The sequence below is a fragment of the Oryzias latipes genome, chromosome 8, assembly GCF_002234675.1.
Source record: "Oryzias latipes chromosome 8, ASM223467v1".
NCBI lineage: Eukaryota > Metazoa > Chordata > Actinopteri > Beloniformes > Adrianichthyidae > Oryzias > Oryzias latipes.
This window is the reverse complement of record NC_019866.2, coordinates 10,265,114-10,286,559: the sequence shown is the minus strand read 5'-3', so window position 1 is coordinate 10,286,559 and position 21,446 is coordinate 10,265,114. Positions and strand designations below refer to the sequence as shown.

The 21,446-nt window shown below is 37.9% G+C and overlaps 1 protein-coding gene across 7 annotated transcripts in view; it reads right to left on the bottom strand.

The window, feature by feature from the left end:
* Nucleotides 1-17,010: 17,010 nt before the first annotated feature.
* The window catches only part of LOC101172334 (BAH and coiled-coil domain-containing protein 1), a 61,424-nt gene continuing 56,988 nt past the window's right edge, over nt 17,011-21,446 (bottom strand). For all 7 annotated transcript variants that reach the window (XM_023957528.1, XM_023957531.1, XM_023957532.1 and 4 more), the window contains 6 exons: nt 21,298-21,406; nt 21,100-21,216; nt 20,854-21,009; nt 19,494-20,731; nt 19,159-19,395; nt 17,011-19,071 (listed from right to left, as the gene is read on the bottom strand). In XM_023957528.1, the coding sequence (XP_023813296.1) occupies nt 18,862-19,071; nt 19,159-19,395; nt 19,494-20,731; nt 20,854-21,009; nt 21,100-21,216; nt 21,298-21,406 (2,067 nt within the window). In that variant the 3' untranslated portion in view covers nt 17,011-18,861. The remainder of the gene's footprint in view (nt 19,072-19,158; nt 19,396-19,493; nt 20,732-20,853; nt 21,010-21,099; nt 21,217-21,297; nt 21,407-21,446) is intronic.

Genomic DNA, 21,446 nt, shown 5'->3' with positions numbered 1-21,446 from the left:
ATAAAAAGATAAGACTACCCAAAACATTAATCCCATTTTAGGAACCATAAAATGGATAAACGTTTTATAGCAGAACAGAAGTTCATTCGTTCTTAAAACCTGCATCGTTCTGGTCATTCCCACACAATCTCCAACTTTTTAGTTTTTTTTGTATCTTCCAATTATAGCAAGATAATAACCCAAAGCATAAATTTAAGTTGCTTCAATACTTGAAAAAGGTATATAAAGTAAATACAAATCGATTTATTTTTGCTACTCCGTACTGGACAGCTGCTAACTATTGTTGTGCAGCAAAAGATAATATGTGCTTCAAGCATAATAAACTGAGCTCTCAGAAAACATCTGACTTTCCACAAAGTTTTGCTTATTTGAAATCTTTGCATTTTCGAGGAAGCATGCAATAAGTAAACTTAACTAATCTAAATTGAATAATTTAGACAGAGAGCTACCATGGAGCCTCAAGTTGAAGACCCGTGGTTTATATATTCTACAGATGTCTTTTTGTAACTCCAGTTGTTTATTGAATTATTATTGCATGTCCGAGTGCAACCAGACAGAAGACTTTCCAATAAGAAGCTGAGAACTTTTTATAATATTTTGATCATCACAGGCTTGGTTTTGTTAAATCCTTTGTGAGTTTGAGGTGGCACTGAGTATTTCAAATCTAAACAGCTCAAATGAATGTTTATTTCAACTAGATTCAAATATACAACTTGTCCTTTACAGTTTGAATTTTTTTATGTGTTTTTTCCTCATGACCACAAGATGGTAGCATCATCTCTTTGTGCCTTAAAGGTTCAGCTGCTGGTTTCCACACGACCGAGGAACAGTAGATGGCAATGTTGTCTGCAGATTTGAACAGATTAGTCATCAGTCATTATTAGATTTCTTGTGATAAACTTAGATATGCTGTAAAGTAGGAGTTTCCTGGCCAAGTGCACATAAATAAAAAGCTGAACAGATTTACTACAGGAAATTGATTTGAGGTCTGTGGGTGAGACGGCTCCTGGATGTTTAAGTGTTTTAACTTCGCTGCTTCTTCTTGAAGTAGAATCATTTACTTGTATTTTTTAAAATATATATTTAACCTGCCCTTTATATGTGCATTTTTGTTCAGGCGCCAAAAACAGTCAAAGGCTCAATTGGAATGCTTTATTTCCGCTCCTCCTTCCCTTTTTTTTTAACTTTTTGAATGAAATGAAATTAAATATCCTGCAAACTTTATTTCTTTGATTTTCAATGTCCATTTGAAAGGTTTGCAACTACACATTAAATGAAAAACACACAAAAACACAGAAGGTCATTAGAAGAAGAGGTTAATCAAATGCAAACACGCATTTGCACACATGCATTCAGGGATCAAATGGTGAGCCGGGGTCTGTCCTTACAGGCCACGAACACGGATTAATGTGCCTAGCATGGTGATTTCATTTATAACTGTCTGAAACCCTTTCAGATAAGACCATTTTTCAGGTTGCCATCCATTAGCACCTTTAGACTGCATATATTAGCCTGCTATGGTCCCAGAGCCCAATTTAAAGGGCCAGCAACCTTTTTTTTTACACTTGCACCATAAAGACTTTGAGAAAAGATTTAAGATTTTCTCGTATCAAATTGAGTGGGGCAAATTCCCAACAGACAGTAGTGCAAATGTTTTAAGTAAGTACAGAAATGATACTTTTGTTTCCCCAGAGGTTATACCTTCAGGACAGTGAAATCACAGCACCATAGAGCTTTTTTCTGAACTTTTTTCTTTGGCAATCTTTTTATTTTACTTTTAAACAGTCTTGAAATTTTTTCAAATAACTATTAGAATTTTAGCTTTGGTTTTCCTATTAAACGTATCTTTGGAAATGTCCTCTATTTGCTCTTTTGAGCTCCCATTGGACTAGCCAGCTCTAAAACCAGTAGAGGAAAACGCACCATGAGACACGCAGTAAAAGTAAAACATAAAATGGCTGCCTTGGCTTGGATTCTCCTTCCTCAGCAATTCGGTGCTCACTGACCCCATTAATCCAGGTGTTCATTCATCTACGGGCCGATTCCTCCCACAGGCTGCTCCATCCTACTGTGTTTGCACAGCGCCAGGAACCGTGGCCTTGTCATTTGTATCAGGCGTAGGAGGTCCTTTTCCTATAACAATGTAATTGGGATTGCCAATAAGCTCTGTAGCAACCATATAAATGAGACTTGGTAAATGTCAAGGCTTTTAAAACTTAGTTGTAATGCCATGTTTATTTTGCAGGTTGTCATTTGTCTGAGGAGTGACCTAAACTTGTCTGAACAGAAAAGATGCAGAGCTGCTCATGCCGCACGAGCAGCAGTGTAACTCAATTTGAGGATATTGCTGTCAGTTCGATGCATTATTGACAAAGACACCACATCGGTCAGGCAAAGCAGCCTGTAAATAGGTGGGCAGTAAAATAGGCCAAATTTTTCATTGATTGGGCTGCAGACTGGTGGACAGAGATCAGCTGTGTGGAGACTGGACTCTTGTTTAGATGCAGACAGGATCTGCTGTAAGGGACAGGGGTTCTCACATTAATGTCATCCCCGGCTTACTGCTTCTGACATCAGGTCTAATATGAGGCCTCAGCTGCTTCTGTTCTGATAATTCAATGTGTCCTTCATATAAAGAGAATTATGGTGGGGTCTGAAATGGCAAGTATGAGTGTGAATCTGTTAAAACTGCCCTATTTGTGTGCAACAGTGTACTAACTCTAGGTTGGTGTGTGGCTCTGTCTGTGTGAAATTTCTATGTTTCATTGCTCACAATTTTACTGCAGACATAATTTAACTTATTTGATCAATCAAAAGCTTTTCACACTGAAGACACAAGAGACAACAAGAAACACAAAACAGAAGATACAAAAAACCCTCTAATGAATAATATTGCAGGAAATTCACTGAAGGTTATACAAAGGTTATTTGAATGTAAACTTTGATTTTTTTTTATAAATTTACACAAAAAATTTGAAAGAGATGGAAATAAGCAAGAAATCCCCAAAGACCCCCAAAAATCAGGGACTTTTTTACTGACCCCAATTTTTTGACCAGTCTTTGTAGACCATAGATGTAACTTAAAACGTTAAAAAAAATTAATTCAGGGGGTTCATTTGTGATTGGATGCTTTTTCCCTTTTCACTCTTTAAAATCACAACTGAACATCTTAAGTAGTTCAAAAGCAAACGTTTAAAACAGTTGTTACCTCCACAAGCGGATTTAAAGTTGAAAGGACCAGACTTATTTCCCTTAACACTGACAAATGTCCCCAAAATACTTTTAAAACAACAGGGGTTTTCCCTGGACAAACTTATAAAAAGATACGTATTTAGTCGCTCTACCCCTCTCACACACACACACAAACACACACACGCACATGTGCCTCTTCCTGTCTTCCGTAGCTTGTCTGACAAATTGAGTACATTTGTTCATTGGAAAACATTTTTATGGAGCAAATGCGTCTTCTCTGTGTCTCCTGTTGTTTCTCATTGAGAGGATCCCCTCACCACCACCACCACAACCCTCCTTTTTTAGTAGGCTAGATTGTTTACAGCAGGAAGTGCCTGGCATCCTCTCACTTGGCATGGGGAGAAAGTGACTTGGCTGCTGCTGGTAGCCCGACATCGCTCGCAGTCCCAGTGCCTGCTTCAGTGTAATTCATGTGCTTCAGGGAGACATCCTTAACAGAATGGAGAGCAGTTTTCTTCATTATTCCGTCTGCTTTCAGTTACGGTCTGAATGGCTTTTTAGGGCTAGTTAGAGCTTATGAAAAAGTGTAGCTGATTAAACTGTAGATCTTACTTCAATGTGCAAAGTGTGTAGGTTTCTATTAGTGTTGGTTAGTAAACTTTTCAAGCAATGACCCAGACCTTAATTTAGAAAAAATAAATTGTAATTCTTCAAAACACAGAAGATCTTAAAATTATCAGAAAACAGCCCTCCACTGTAGTTCCCTTCATTGCCAGTTTCTGGCAAATACAGACCCAGAGTACCTTTGCACAAGAAGATATATATGTACATCTGTAGATGTGTATATATGTGTAAATGTTGATCTGCAATGCTGCAGGGAAACGCACTTTCCAGTAGCTCTAAACTTTACAAATCACGACTTGTTTTCCACCAAATACGTGCATGCACACTTTAACACTGTTAAGAAACAACATTTATCTTATTTGATCAAAATGATGTGACATATGAAGTTTAGTTTTAAAAAAGCTTTATTTATACAACACTTTTCTTTTACAATGTTGCATGTAAAAGTGTTTGAGCATTTAAGATAAAATATGCACATACATAAAAACAACATAACAATTTAAAGACCCGCTCTGATTAAAAACTGTGATTTTGGTGTTTTTAACATCTTCTTGTGGCATCCATTCAACGATTAAAGGCATACTGTATTTAAAGAAAATTGATCTCAAAATTACGTTTTTGAGTGTGTCTTTATTCAAACTGTTGTGAATCAGGTGTAGACAAAAGAAATGCAGTTAGAAAACACTTGTAGTTGTGACATAGAAGCTACAAGTCAAAGCCTCTTGCTCTGCTACATTATGAATCATCAACTTGTAGACAAATAAATCCATGCACGTCTTAGTTTTCCTCATCTGAGCTGCTATCTGGCTCAAAACTGTACGACTCGATAGCCCTGATATCGCTCGCAAGTTTTGTTTCACCGGTGATGTTAGGTTGGGGTTGCTGGGTGGCTACAAGCTATCGGGAGAGATGGTGGAAAGTGGGGGCAAGCTTACTCTGTGCCAGCGACCCCGCCCACAACTCAGAGGTGAATTTCTAATGAACTCCTACTGCTTTGCAGTAACTATGTCCTATATGACAACACAGGTTTTTAGATTTTGGCTAAAAACTACACAATCTTAATGAAAGAAAATACTACAAACGCTTTGAAAATAGACTAAAAAACGATCGGAGTGGGACTTTAAAAGTAGTAAAATAAATATTTAGAGAAAGAACCAAATAACTGCTGACAGATTGCAGTAAAACCTAAAAGATGAATTTATTTAGAACCAGGATTATAGCAGCTCTAAAAGTCAGTGTTATATGTTCAGTTGCACCAAGCTCCTTATATGAATTTTATGAATTTAGACTACTACAAGCGATCAAACACTTTTTCCATCCTTGGATCATTTGACCAGTACTGATTGTTTAGCTGATTGTGCAGTTCTAAAAAAAAAAGGACTTTTGGTGTCTTTAAAGTGCAAACTGAATTTTCGCCATCTGACCCTGGAGATGGATGCTGCATTGTCTGAATAGTGCTAGCTCCTGCATAAGTACACCGATTGGTTTCTGTTGAAGTGCTAAGCCGGCTGGGGCTGTTTATGCTGAGTAAGCTTATATTTTCTCGAGCACGCACCACCTGTCAGCAAGCACTGCAACTGTACGGGGATGTGTCTTTGTGTGTGCCATGAAGCATGCAGGAGCTATGAGCCAGAAATCCAGGCCTTCTTTTAAGTCTCCAGCACCAGTAAGCCATTAGCAGCAAGTTTGGTGAGCCTTCACTAAAGAGCTTTTTGACGCTGTTACTATATTCCAAAAGTGCTTGTATATACTTCTGTTAGTCCATACTGTAAGTGTAAATGCAGTTTTCTCTAGGGGACCTACAAGATCCTCTTACACTGTCGGCCGCACATCAAAGAGTTAAGAGCTGTCTGGCTCTACAGTCATTAAGCTCTCTCAGATGCAGTAAATCAACTGCAACAGCTGTTCTGATCACCTATTAAAACTTCCATAATGTTCTTTGTGTACAGAGTGGGGCCTGTAAGCTGACACTAACCGACAGACCCCAGAAAAAAGCTGCACTGAGCCTCTAATCTGCTTCCTATGGATGTCTTATCCAAAGATGAAGTGGGCGGAGATGGATGATGAAAAGGGGGAGAAAACTTATTATCCACAAACCTTCAAGCATGTGATCGCATGTTATATGACTTATTAAATAAAAATGTAGCTTAGAACATATGTATTCTTTTCCAAATTTTATATTTTCTGGAGAAACTGCAAGCAAACACGAGTAGATAGAGCACTTTTTTAGAAGAACTGCTAAAAATGTGTGCCTTTTTTTGCCCACTGCAATCAATCCTTTGATCTATTTTAAAAGTCTTCCCAGTGGTCTTTTAATTAAAATTATTCAACAGCGGAGTAACCCTGCCCCTTTCCCATCATCCATCTGTTTATATTCTCTCCCGCTAGCTTACAGCCCTACACAACCCCAATCTAACATTAGTGGTGCAATAAAACTGGCAAGCAAAATAGGAGCCATCCAGCCGTCCAGTTTAGAGCCAGATGCCAGCTCAAAAACGAAGACGTACAGGGATCTAGTCGTCTCTAAGTGGATGCATCAAGATGGAGAGGAACAAGGAGCTTGTGGCATACTGATTGCAGCTTCTACATCACAACTAAATGTTTTGTCTGCTCCTGATTTACAACAATTTAAATTAAAAAGAAATAGTCAGAAAGGTGATTGTAATCTTAATTTTCTTTATATATGTCCTCCATCATGAGAAAAATGCTGCAAGAACCTGTTAAAAACACCAAAAACATATTTTCATCTGAGTGGGTCTTTAATGACAGCGAGGAAAAACAATATTTCTGCCAGCATCATTAGCACTACCGTTTGTTGAAGATGACTCAACCCCAGGCAAACCTCTCACACTGGTCCAGAACAACTGGAAAATCAATAACAGGACGAGCTGCCCATACTACTGACGGTCTTTACAGTATCAGACTCATAGGAGGCCAGTCTCCATGGAGACACAAAAAGGGCTTGAGACTGTCCTCAGGTGAATTCTCCATGTGACTCCACCGGCTAAATCGCTCCTTTTAAGGTTTCGTTTTCTCCCTTGACCACATCTTTCCTTTCCTATTGTTCTTCTGCTTTCTCTCCCACTGTTCAGCATTGCTCTCTCGACCTGACTTTTCCATCTGTGTCTTTTGCTCACACACTTCCCCACTGACAGGCTGTGAGGAGGAAATTCAACAGAAAATAAAAGGTGAAATTGGCTCTGTATAACATCTGTCACAGACAATTCAGGGGATGGATGGTAATCTGCCCCTTGCTAAGATTTCTGGGATGTTTGTCAGTTGATCTTATAGTGCATCTCATGCATGCTGTTCCTGTTTCCTCTCCTCTTTCTCTGGTACAACCTCCCCTCCACCTCCTGACATGCTTTTCTTTTGTTCCCCAATCAAACATTCAGATTGTTTTTCACCATCTCAGCTTTTTATTGACTTACAGACTATATATGGACACGAATCAGGTACATCCACTGTTTTAAGTTTGTATCATATTTAGCACTCCAGCCCCAGTGGATTTCTTTGAAGACCATAAGATATGTCTCTGATTAAAGCATGGATTTGCTGCTTTGTGACTTGATAGAATCTCCAGAGGCCTGTCTTGAAGGCTATGACAAGCAAATATCTAAGCAGATTGTATATTTTTAAATAGTTTGATAAAGTTATAAGGAAAATGAAGTGATGCCACCAGGTGGACGTGTTTTAAAGACACAAGATGGTACTATTAAAAATCTCTTTTATGTGCACCTCAATATGTCTTCAGGGATGAATGATTTTTTTTCCCTGTATCCTGCTAATGCAGTCCCTCTGCACTCATACCATTATAAGATCTAATTTCACTTTCATTAGGGTTAAGATTTTTGAGGAAGATATCAGACAGGTTCATGGACAGTTTTTATAACACTAAAAAGTGAGGGGGAATCTACAAATGCCTCTGTTAATTCAAATTTGTGGTTAATTTGATGATATTTTTTCGTAGGAGTTCATTTTCATTTGTTTTGTTACAAGAAATTGTACTTTTTTTCGATGCAATAAGCAAATTTGTGAAAAATCCACCTTGAGATTCACCAAAAGACAATAAAACATTATTTTTGTAACATTTACAGCTGTAAACTTATGAATGAAATTCAACAGTACAGACTATGACACATATTACACAGGCTCAAAGCAGCAAGCAGCAGCTATTGTACTGTGATAAATGGACTGTCTTCTGTCCCTGTAGCCTTGGGGTGCTGCATTGCTCCTATGGGAGCCTGGAGATGCTTGGTGGCCTCTGTCCTAGGTTTCCTGTTTCCTGATTCAGCACCAGCTGTGTGTACCAGCAGAAAAAATAACCCACGAAAGTCAAAAATAATTCACCGGGGATTCATGGGGTGGCACGAGAACAGATAGAAAGTCAGTGTTTCAGAGGAAGGGTCACTGTCTGGGATCACTATGAATGATGTCCCCTAGAACAAAGATATATCAGACTTTAGAGGAAACTCTGATTATTATGAATATACAGGTATACCTTTCTTTTTATTTCCAGAAGTTAAAAAAGAAAATTGTTTTGGAGATTGCATTTGTTGAAAGCGTATGAGGAAAAGCTGCATTCAATTCGAAGATTTTTGATTAACAAGAAAAACTTGGCAAATTTGTTTTACTATTTGAGGACAATCTCTGATTGACTGACTACACTCCCTGGAGCTACCCTGGCACTAAAGGAAACTGAGCTTTATGGCAACAGTGGCAGGCGTGCCAGCGCAGTCATGGTAACGACTGTGGTGGGCTGTCGAAGAGAGCTACGGGAGAGCTGTGTGGCAGCACTGTGCGGTTCAAACGCCTGCTCTCCCCATAATGGAACAGCTGTTTTGAGATGTGGTGTGCCGAGGCGCTGGAGCACAGAGTAAATAGAGGAGAAGAGCAATGTAAACAGAATGGGATGGTGGGAGCAGCTTCTTTGCTACCGTGAAAAGACATAAACACCCCAGAGAACTAAATGGAAGACTTGTCAACTCCAGAATGTGCCACTACACCAAGAAGTTTAGAAATATTGTGAAAGGTGAAGCTCAAGTTTAATGTCTTCTTTGTTTTTTATTCATAATGGTAGAGCTAATTCATAAGCCCAAAATGAAAATAAATGTATTTTGCCACACACGATGCTAAAATAATCCATCGAAAATTGAATTTATTGAACAGAATTCAAGTGAAATTGATAGTGGTTTTTAATCCCATAGAGTTTTAATTTGATCATATGCTTTAATTTAAAATCTATTGTTTTCAAAAGAAAAAAAAACTATTTGTCAATGTTCTTGCACAAAGATTTACAGGTGAGGCTTTAAATGGCAAACTGCACCATTTCTTCCTGCAGGATTGGAGACGGCCAGTCAGCGTGTGATGTGTGTGAGGTTCATTATGTTTAGTGCTTTGTGCAACATATTTCTTTCTACTATATGCTCAAAGAGCCCTTAAACAGTCATCGGTTTGAAGCCTTCCTTTATGTGTTTGATCAGTTTGATAGAGTCCCTGCCTCTCTAGCTTATCCTACATCAGAGGTGCAAGAAGATTCTCCTGCTAAAGACACATTAACCAAAAGGCAGTCAACATTATACTGTACACTGTGCTTCTTTCAGGTTGCGTCATTGTTGAAAGTCTGTTTTGTTTGATTCATTTCGAGAAGAGGGGTGTGGCTTACAAGAAACATGTTGGTCCAATGACTGCATGAGGTCTACCCTAAGCCTGTAAAAAAAGATGGATTAGGTGATGACATCATCTGTTTTTATGGAGTTGAAATAAAGCCAAATATATTGTCATCCAATACCAGCCTTTTTACGGATGACAAAAAAGGAGGCAACCAACTGTACAGTTGTTGAAACATTTAGACTGCTTAAGTTAAATTGTAAATTTGAAATACAACTATAAATTAACTTTTAATGGATTTTGTGTTGAACTTCTGACTCTAAAATTAGAAGTATGTTTGTTTTTTGGTGCCTTGACATCAAAGTAAATAGACACTGACTTGCTTCTGTAATAAGTCTACTGGTTGGTAGTGGATTTGCTTTTTGAGTTTTAATATGCTTCAAACAGGAAGTTGGAAATCTACTTACTGGTAGGTTGGAGATAAAAGATAGGTAGTATCTGGAGAGTAAGTATTAAACAGTAATTGAAGGTGATGAAAATGATGAGACCTAAAATATTTAACCCCTGACCCCACATTCTGCATGATGATCTGCCAACGCCCTTTTAAGTCAAAGGGGATAGAAGGCATGTAAGTGAGGGAGCGGTTCATTGTTCACAGATTTTTTCTTTAAAGTTAATACAACAGGTTGTGTTTTGTCTATTAAAATAAGATAATTATAATGTGATCTCTGTCTCTGCACTGATGTCATCTCCTCTTAGCCTATTCCTCCTGTTTGGGGCCTGAAATGTGTCCCCAGTTTCCAGGGACCAACTCAGTGCGACAGTGGTTCAGTTAGTGCAAGTGTTCATTTTCAGATCAGAAGATTACTGGTTTGAACCACGGCCCCTGCCATGTGGCTTTGGACAAGAATCAGGAGCCCCCTGTCATTCCCCCTGTTGTGTAGAGACAAAGAAAAATGACTAAATAAACAATTTGGGAGGAATATTCCTAATGCTCCTCCCATTTCTTAATGAGTGCTCTAAATTTTTTCATTTTGTCTGTAATATTATTTTCCTCTGCTTTACACACTTGACGTTCACATTATTAGGAAGTTAAATTTTTTATTTTGCGTTGTTTCTTTTTTTTAGATTTAATAAACTTCGTCCGTGTTTAATTGGAAGTGCCCCTGGTGAGGCTGAACATTTAGAAAATGATTACAAATGCAAGAAATAAGACTAGAAAGAAAAAACTTCTGTTGTTTGTGGAGCAAACTGCCACCAGTGCAGCACATGCTATAATAATTACGCATTAACTTCTAACCTTGGCCTTAATCTGATGTAATTTTGGGTGCAACTGATTAATTAAGCTAAAAGCTCACTACAAGAGAACCAAAGATGCCTCTTTTTTAATTATTATTATTATTGAGGTGATGCAGAGTGTTTCCAGCTGTTCTGCCGTGGCAAGTGGGACATTACGGGAAGAAACTCCGACCCTTTTTGTGACAGGTTGTAATTTTTCCAGCTATTGCAGGCCCCATAGAGTACTGTGGACGGTGGGAGAACAACTGCAGCTGTTGAAACAGTAAAGCATTGTGGTGCCACAAAGGAGACACATGAGGAGATTCATGCAAGTTATATAAAAGCCCCGATTTATATGTGGAGGTCAGTCGAGGAGCAAAAAGTGACAACTCATCGTACTGAGTTTCCAGGGTCAGCCAAACTCTCAGCTGTTCTGTTAAATTTGGACAATTAGTACTAAATAAAATATGTATTTAACTTAGGTAAATGTGCTTTTGAGGGAACAGATTTTGCCATAGAAGTACCATCTTTGGCCTTGTAACCCTTGTGCTATCCTAAGCACTTTAACATTTGATTTGATTTGATTTGAAATGGTTTATTTCAAGCAATCAAATAGGAGTAATACACACAAAAGCAATATAATCATCAGTTATACATTCATACAGTAACTAATCAAACTTAGGATAATTAGACATAATTAATAAAAATTGCTTGAAAGGGAGTGGAAAGAAGCGAACTTATATAATCCCACCCCGTTATACTATAACCATTTTATTACATGATTTATCAATATCCGGTTCCTAGGTTTTATCAGACAGAATTAATAATCATAAGGTATCAATAAAGCACGTGCCAAAGATGAAATTACTTAAGTACTACGTCAAAAATAACTTTAGAAATCAACATGGCAAATGCAGCATCTGAAATATATGAGCTCTTCATATTCCTGGGGTTTCTTCGGGGGCATGGTCAGCTCTCTTTTTGGAGAAAATCAACTTCTTAAGTAATTTGAAGATAGTATCCGCAGAGAGCCGCGACCACGCGTCCTGCCTTAACCCCGGAACCGGAAGATATTCCATTGGAAGTAGGGTCATCTAGACGCCACAAGACAGTGTGCTGAACCTTTTTTCTTCAATGATTTGTGATCCTCACTGGTGTTCATGGATTACATGAAATCCTCTTCACCTTTATCCACCTTTGTCATGGTAGGGGGAACACGTCAATGTAAGGGTGGGGTCAAGGGTTAAAGTGTATTCCTGAGCATTTTTCTTTATGGGACTGATCTTAAAAATGTCACATACATGGCTAAATCACCTTCTAACCAATCAAGAAATTTGAAAGGAATTGGAAAAGTCTTTATTATTTGTCGTTTTGTAGCTGTCATGCAGAAAAAAATAAAATAAAAGTAAAAAACTGTGTTCACGACGTGGGGTAAGGAGCCACTGTAATCCTGTGCAAGGCTGTTTTCGCATAGCTGATAGAAAATCTTTACAAGCCACTGATAATGAGGAACAAAGAAATAGATTAAGGGTAGCAAAGCTGAATGCACATCATAGCAGATGATTTGATAGCATACACACCAAATGCTGTTTTTACCAGAGGTTTACCGTTCAAAAATGTACTATTAGCAATATTATTCTACATTGTAAGGTTAATTTTAAGTGGGTTTTATGCAAAAAACAAAATATTAAATTTTCCATTCATCCTATTTTAGAGTAAAATGAATTATGACTATTATAACTAAATGCTATTTTATTAACTACTATTTTTAAAACTTAAGTTTGCATTTTAAAAACTCAAAAATTACGTACCGGTAACTGTTTTTAAAATTTTCCAATTACTTCATATGAAAATCTAAAAGGCCAATAGGTCACATCAATAAGATCGATAAATAAAAAGAATTACCGTACATGTGTTGAAATTGGTATCAATTGGTATATATATAGGTATATATATATATATATATATATATATATATATATATATATATATATATATATATATATATATATATATATATATATATATATATTTAGATATATATCTATAGATATCTCTAGATATATGTACTGTATATATATTTGTTTATGTGATTAAAGTAAAAAGCCATCATTTTTTTTGTTTTTCAAAAACGTTTTACAAAAAGGCAAATACAAATTCATCATGTATAAATTAAAAAAAGGAAAATAAATGTAAACTATCACAATCTAAAACATATTTGAAAATACATTTTATTTTTAAAACAACCCCTAAAGCAAATGAATAATTCAGAAAAAAAATTAAAACTGTTTTTAGTATAAACAATTCAGTAAATTCATGCATATAAGCAGTAATTAGTTGACAAACGGAGGAGCTCTAAAAGCAACATTTTCTCTTTTATTCATAAAGTTATCAACATTTATTTTATTTATGTATTTATTTTTTGCATTTTCCATTAATTTAAACTTTGAGGTTGTGTCATAGTTTTGATTACCTTGAAGTGTCTGGAAGTCTGTGATCCTAATGCTAAAGTCTCAATAATGAAAAACAAAGTTTTCTTTAGAGTCAAAGCACCCTGTGTCTATGTGAACCGTTCGTCCTTCTCTTTTCTCCCAGCACCTTGTTAAGACCCAAGACCTCACTTCAACCTTTTTTTTTTTTTTTGCTTCACAACTACAAACTGTCCCACACACACTCTCACACACCGGGCTGTCTGTCCCTTCTGAAACCCCCTCGCAGTCAGAGTCCAGACAGGGTCAAGCAGGGGGCGAGACATTTATGAGGTGTAGATATTTGTGCAGGAAAGCATTCCTCCTGTTGACACAGAGGAAAAGTCTGGATGCTGACCAAGCTGAACCAGATGCACTGAAACATGAGGCCGGCCCATTTCTATGTTGAATGTAAGGTCTGGTAACATAAGCCGCATTTATAAACAGAAAAAGAACATCTCTACTTTGTTTAATAGACCTTTAAATAATTAGGAGATCAAATATGTTTTAGTCAAAAATGTTTCATATTAGTCTGTCTAAAATCATTTAGCACTTTACTTAGTAAAGACAACTGAAGTAAAACCATCCCAAAACATATTAGGCCTGACATTCCAGCACTCTTAACAATGTCCTCAGCTTGAGTAATGAACTGTGTTCCTCTCACCCCCACGCCGCCAATGCAGGGAAGAGAATGGCACAGACACAGAGCCGTGGCCATAGTCAACACAAAAGGTTGTGCTAGTAAACAGAACTGTTTGTGTTTATTGGGTCGCTACTGGAGATGACTGATGTTCCCATTAGTCCCTCCCTGTGCAGAGGGGGAAGGGATGCTGGTGCTCCGGCTGCATGCAGGACAAAAAAGACCCAAAGGCACAGAGAGAAAGGTCACTGACCCATATTGTGCCTCCTTCAGGCCTGGCCATTGGTCATTCCTGCAACTAAGCTTCAGAAAACCGGCTTTGTCCAACTGATGCGCGTGTACACAAACAGACGCTGCAGGTTAATTAATGATGGTGCAGCTGAAAAGAGAATTATACCTGCTCCAGGCTCATGGGGGGAGCAGAAGTGGTGCCTTTGGTCTAATAAAAAAGTTTTAAAAATGGACAGCGGTTAATACTTTTTACTTTTAATTCAAGTCTGACGAATAATAATTTGAACAAAAAATGTCAAAATGTGTAAAATGTAATGTTCTTTACCTCCCACTAGAGAGCCCCCTACTTACCTTTTTTATGCTATTGGAATCACTAAAACAAAAGAAAACCAGATGGAAAAAAACAAAAAAGCTCATTTTTGTTGCTTTTAAATAATCTTAAAAATAGTAATTCATATTTTTAAAACTTACCTTAAAAACTTTTATTTTAGATTTTTTTGGCTCACGAATAAAAAAAAAGCAACTATGAAATATTACATTTGTTTGGAAAAAACAATGAAATGAACAACTTTTGATTGCTGACGGCATCGTCCGCGTGTCTGGCTTATCACAAAAAGACTCAGGCAAGCCAAAATTCAGATTTTTTTCCTTTAGCATACCAAACTGTTGGAAACTCGGATTTCAGATCTTTTACACATTCACACACATAAAACTTGTGTCAGTGTTTATCACTGTCTGCCCCCCAGACGGAAAGGTGACCTGCAGTGTCCCCCAGCTCCTTCCATGACAGATGTAAGAGGTCCATCAGATCCTCATTAGGCCTAAATGTGATGGAGCTAGAATACAAAATGAACTGGTTTCTGCTTTTGCCCCAAAAAATTATTCTTTTTTTGTGAGTGATCTGAAAAAATATATATTCATTATCATTGATGTAAAATACATTTTATATAAAGCCTAACTGCTTTTAAAAAACTAATGTAGTTTTATTATTTTTGTGTTTTCTTTCTTTTTTTATTATAAATACCACAACAGCAACATGGTGACAGTAATATAAATTTGCATGAGATCATTTTTTAAAGAAAATGTTCCATAAATTCTACAGAAGAACATATTTTTGTGATAACCCCTTTTCTCTGCCTATTTCAAGGACACTTGATAAATTGGACATCTCTTTTGACGCTTTTTAACCTTTCCACAGATGCAACAAAAAAAAACACACTCTTTCCTCAATGAATAAAAAAAGAAGCAAATGCATTAAATCTGAATCTCAGAATCACATCTTAAAACCAGGAAGTTTGTATTTGCGTAGCTTAAATCCAGCAGGCTGTGTTAGATGCTGTGACAGATAAGTCTTTATTTACTAAGGAGCTCAAAGCTCACATAAACTCAGTTCAATCAGTCACACTTGCATCAAGGGATCTGAATCAACAAATAAAGAGAATGTGGCAGAAATTTTGGCTCACCAGTAAATCCCAGTATACAAAGCCTTGCAGAAGAATGGAGTACAGATTTTGTGTGCAATTAAAAATGATATAATAAAAAGACGTACGCAACAATGCAAAATATGCTGTTTTGAAAAGATAGAGGAAGATATCAGTTACGTCCTTGGGCGTAAATAAAAAAGATTTTTTTTGGACAAAATCTAAAAAAATGAAAAAGCAACCCCAAAAATGTAGGTAACTATTTACATCTAATGTAAATGACCACATTAGCTTTAAATGTTTTTTTGTAAATAATTCATAAATGCCAAATACTAAATTTGAGTTAACCATAGGCATTTATTATCCCGCATTTTTGGGTAAAAAAAACTATCTTTGCCCTGGAAAAACAGCATATTTCACAAAAGTTGTCCTGTCTCAATTAATAACAATATTGTTTTAATTTCTTGGTTACATTATTCAATTGGTTAAACATGACACACATAGATGTTGTTCTATCCTCGAAAAAGCAAAAGGCAAAAAATAGTGTAACCTTATAAAAAATGTAGTTTTTTCATTAAACAAATATTATGTTCATATTTATAAATCTGTTGGCTATTTACTCATTTCATTTTATGCATCACTTTAGCAGAAGTGTTACTTCAATAAGACCCTTACAATCTGTGGCGGACTTTACAGTTTGGGGGCCCTGGGCAAACAATAACATGGGGCCCTCTGCAGCTGTTGTATTAATAAAGCAATAATAATTAATAATAATAATAATAATAATAATAATAATGTTTTGATAAACCTTTAAAAATTGGATACACATTTATATCTGAAAGATTTCTTTTAAAATTAGTTTTATTTTGAAAGAAAACATTAAAGTTTTTGAGTGGACTAATTTGTTGCCCACTCACTTTCTAGTAGTAACATATGATAATCTTTTGTCTTTTCTTTAGTTTGTCAGGTTTTACATAAGAAGGAAACGGAACAAAAAAACTTATGATGGAACTAAACAGTACCTTATCACTTTCACTGCTGCTATCTTCGCTTCATCTTACTGCATTTTTAATTTTTATTTCAAATCTTGTCAAAGCATTTCTCTCTGCTTGCTAACTTGCTTTTGACGGAAGATTTCATTGCTGCAGAGGGACAGGGGAGGATGAAAAACTTTCACATAAGCAGTCTTATCCCATTTCAGATTTAAAAAAAAATAATAATTAACATGGCATGAACATTTTTTTTAGATATCTTTTCATTGTTTAGCTCAGGGCCTCAAGGTGTCAGGGTCCTCCTTTGCCTAATGCTAAGCCCACCTCTGTTTACTTGTTATTTTTTTACTTTACTTTTCAAATACTTTAGCCCTTTTTTGCACATATTGAAATTGATTAATTCTAAATATGTCCATAACAGTTGTTTGAAATGCATTTAAAATTGTTAGTTGAAAAAATGAATATGAACAAAATGCTGGTTGTCATTAAAATGAACAGGAGGACAAACAGCTTTCCCATGATAAGAGGAAGATGTCAATGAAAGCACACAGAGCTGCAGCTGAGAGGAATCCAGTGTTGTTTTTTATTTATTTTCACTAGATGGCCTCTAAAAGACCAATTTTATTTAGGAAATGCAAATGCGACATCACACCAAGAAAAACAGTGTCACATTCCTATAAAGCGCTCTTGGCATGAACAAACAGCAACACTGACAATAAATAAACGTTGGCAAACAAAATAAAACTTTGTGAACAAAAAATACGCATGATTGCATGTCAAACAAGTCTAAACTAGGGAAAAAATGTACTTGGCACAAATTAAATAAGCTTCAGTGATATATAAATTTTAGTTTTGTTTTATTAGATTGCGCAAACATAATGTGTCCATTGCTTTGTGAGTCTGATTGTCCTTCACAGCTAGCATTGAGACTGTTGTAACTGTACAAAATAGACACAGATGGCTAATAAAACTAGAATATTTCCTTTGAACTAATTGGTCGTTCTCAATATCTCCCTTTTACCAATAGCTTGACCTTTATAGTCACATTTCCAGGTGTCCTCTTGGTGCATATTCATCTCTTAAAATCTGCAGATGTGTGCAAGAGACTACCGTAAAACATCTGCACGAGTTTTCATAACTTAACAGTGATTTCTGATTTGAGTTCTATACAGGTGCTTAGGATATCTCGTTTTGGGAGAAGAGAAAAAAAATGTACTAAAGACACTTTGGTATTTCGTAGGCCATAATGTGCCGAACTTTTGCACTCATCGCTGTAATGCACAATAAATATATATTTGAATTAATGACCCAGTCTAAGTGTATTTGTGATTACGATTATAAGGATGCTACCTGCACACACAGCTATGGCGTCACAACTGTATGCTAATTTATAATTTCCTTTGACCTGTGACCACAATTGCTGTCGAATCCGGCTTTCTAATGATGAGGCGATTAATGAGAAGTTAAATTATAAAAAAAAGGCGTTTTTTTTAATCAGTCAAACACTAATGTAAAGCAACAAAGCACTTTTACAAAAAGCCACTTTACCTTTATTTTTTGTCTTTTTTTTTATAACAGGATGAGCCCCCTCTCTCAGAAAGGGTTTTTTCTCCTGTTACAGTTTAAATCCATCTGTCTCATGTGTGCTCTGTCTGTCTCAGCAGGGCATAAGCAGTGCAACACTAACCTCCCCAATCCTGACCCCACAAAGCAAAAGGGGGAAAAAAACAATCAAAGCACAATACAATGTAGTCCACAACCATATAAAAATAAATCAATTGCAAACATGGAAAGATACATCTCATATATACAATAATCTCCTATATAAAATAACTTTTATGTACATATAGACATACAGACAATACAATAATTGAACTGTACAATGCACACCTGCGCATTTCTTGACAGGTGAGAGGTACTGAAGTGTATGGCTTGATTGTGAAAAAGTTCAAAATATTTACAAACTACTTTTGCACCTTTTACATGTTTAACTTCCCTGGAATGAAAAATCTTAGAGGGAGCCCAGAACCTCACTGTTCATTTCCATTCATTTTTTGGTAACCCTACGCTTCAAAGAATTGGTCCAGCGTAACTTTTTTTAGGCTCGTCGTAAATTGCACCCCTCAGTGCAATCTAACTTCGCTTCAGAAACATCTGATGGAAGCAATGAATGTCTTAAATAGAGAATAGTTACTGAATTTACCCAGGAAGACCCAAAACGTTTGCTGTTTAAAAAAAAAAAGGAGTTAACGAGTCTTCGCTTCGACTTTCACAAGAATCAGGTGTGTACAGTGTCTCAGACAGCCCTGCTGTGGTGCTGACATTTAGGCCGTGAGCGTCTGGGCTCATCCATGCCATGTTTTACCCATGTCATGTCTGTCCTTCAGTAGTGTCCTTTCAGATGTTTAGCACATGACGGTAACCCCTTCAACAGTGACCAGCTGGCCCGTCGTGGGGTCGTATGTCCCAGCCAGGTAGTAGAGGTCTTGGGGGGCACTGTTTGACTTCTGATTACCAGTCAGACACTCGTACTCCTCTCTGCTCACCACCCGGCACTTATGAGAGATTGTCTGGACATCATTCTCATCCTCATGACAAGACTGGTAAAGGGCATGCTGGAGGAGAACAGACAGGGTTAGCTGCATCGTACGATGAATCTAATATGAATAAGAACTTCACTGAAAACAGGGTTTGTAACTTACCTTGCCATCACGAAGCCTCTTGCCCATCTTGGTCTCCTCAGGATGATAGAACCATTTAACTTTGACCACCATTCTAGACGTCCAGGATTCCCAGAGGCTCTCAATTTGACCTACATATGGGAGGTTTGGACGCCCATCTGAGAGAAACACGGCACAATCTCCAACCCTCATAATGTCCCTTCCCCGTACGATGGCCTTGTAAAAAAGCTTTCGGGCCTTGCCTTTTAGGCCACGCCTCTGTCAAAAACAAAACATATTGACCAAACAATGATAACTTATTTTGATCAGATTTGTTGCCGTTGAGTATTTTATGTTGAAAGAACCTAAAAGCTCACCTGTGTAGGGTTTCCAGACCATCTCCACATTGGCCGGCCTCCCATAAATGAAGACATCTTAGGTCTTGGAATAAATGAAGTGTCATCTGGAAGCAACTTGGGTTTCTTCACAAATTCCTTGTTTGGTCGGGAGCTGGAGCTCATGGATTCCTTCCTCTTGAAGGACTTGCTGTTGGAGACATGGTCAGAAGGGCCTCCTTTGACACTCGGAACAGCAACGGCTTTGGCAACAAAGGAGTGCTGTTGAGCCCTTGAAGAAGTAGATGGTTGAGATGATTGGAGGAGGCCCCTGTGAGAAGACAGACAAGTCTGCAGCATCATTGCTGATGCGTCCTCATCTTCTGAGCTGTAGGAGAAGTCATTGTCGGATGAGCACAGGCTAGAACTTGACAGAGAGCCTGAGGAGGATGAGCTTGAAGAACCAGTGGAGGAGGAAGAGACAGAGAGTCGAGGTAGAAAACGGCCAGCCGTCCTGAGTCCTCCTGTGGCTGCAGCCATAGCAGCACTCCTCCTCCCTTCCTCTTCCTCATCATCATCAAGATCAGAGTAGGAACTGTGGCATTCTCTGTGTGAGCTGAAACCCAAGTCACCATATTCCTCCATTCCCAATGAAGAGGAGGGCTTTTTTGAGGATGTGGTCCCTTTCAGAAGAAGCTCCACCTTAGATGATCCACTCTTTTTGTTGTCTTTGACTAGCAAAACTGGGTGGGAGTATGACTCTGTTCTAGGAATGCTACTCACACTGGAAGATCCACCTCTGCACAGCAGAGCCTTACTGTTCTTTGTCTTGGGAGAGGTCACCCCTTCATGATCTAATTTGACCAGGAACTCTTGACCAGACTTCCTGCCTCTCGGCAGGACCAGGTCATCTTGTCTGCGCTTTTCACAGTAGAGCTCATTTCTAATTCCCAGAGATAAACCTGAGCCTGCTCCGGTAGACTGATTACAGAAGGAGTAGCCATTTGCGATGCTTCGGAAGGAATCCACCTCAAATGAGCTGCTGCTGAAAAGGCCTTTGGATGGAAGGGAGGCCAGTGACGGGGTTTGGGTTGAGCAGAATAGGGCATCCTCCTTCCTCCTCAGGGGTTTCCTGGGTGCTCCGTTGAACTGAAACAGGTTTTCATTTGTTCTCTTCTTGGTGTTTGTCAGTGAACCCCAACCCAGGAATGATAAAGGAGTTTTATTGGTACTTTCTGCCTGCTGCTGCTTTTGTTTTTTCCCAGAACCCTTAGGTCTCCCTGTCAAAAAGACAGAAAAAAAGGAGAATTTTAAGAGAAACATGTATTCCTGATAATACAGTTTTAACTTACTTTTATTTAACTCCTCTTTTTAAATGTTTTTGTAACATTTTTTTTCTTACCTGGCCTTCTTTTAATTGCAGTTAGACTCTGGTTGTTGGTTGAACTGCTGACTGTAAGTCTGTCTGAAGGCCGACTCATGGGTGCCTGCTCCAGACTTGAACCTTTTTTGGGCGTTGCTCCACTGGGTACCAAAAGGGCAGGAGATGACTCCCCACCTGGATGACAAATAATTTAAGATCATGAGCATGAAGGGACAACATAATGAAAGATTGAATTCCCATTCCAGCTAAAGGGGAGGCACCCACAATGAATCTGGTATCCTGGAGGCAGGAGGCGGATATTGTGAAGGGAAATCTTCCCTCTGTCTCCATCATCAAACTCCACCATCACCCCTCCCTGCTTTCCGTCATCACATGGACCACCTGTGAGAGACAAAAAGGCACTTTAAAGTGTGCCGAATTGTAAAACCTTTGTGCACGCAGTCAAGTAATCTGAAATCCCACCTCGGCGAACGTAGCCTGGATACAGGCACCGCGAGCGCTCGCTCCAATAAGCACACACCCGAGTTCCTTCACCGAGAACAGTCTCAGACTCTGGACGTATATCCAGAACCTGAAACCCAAACCAAACCATAATTAAGATTCATTACAGG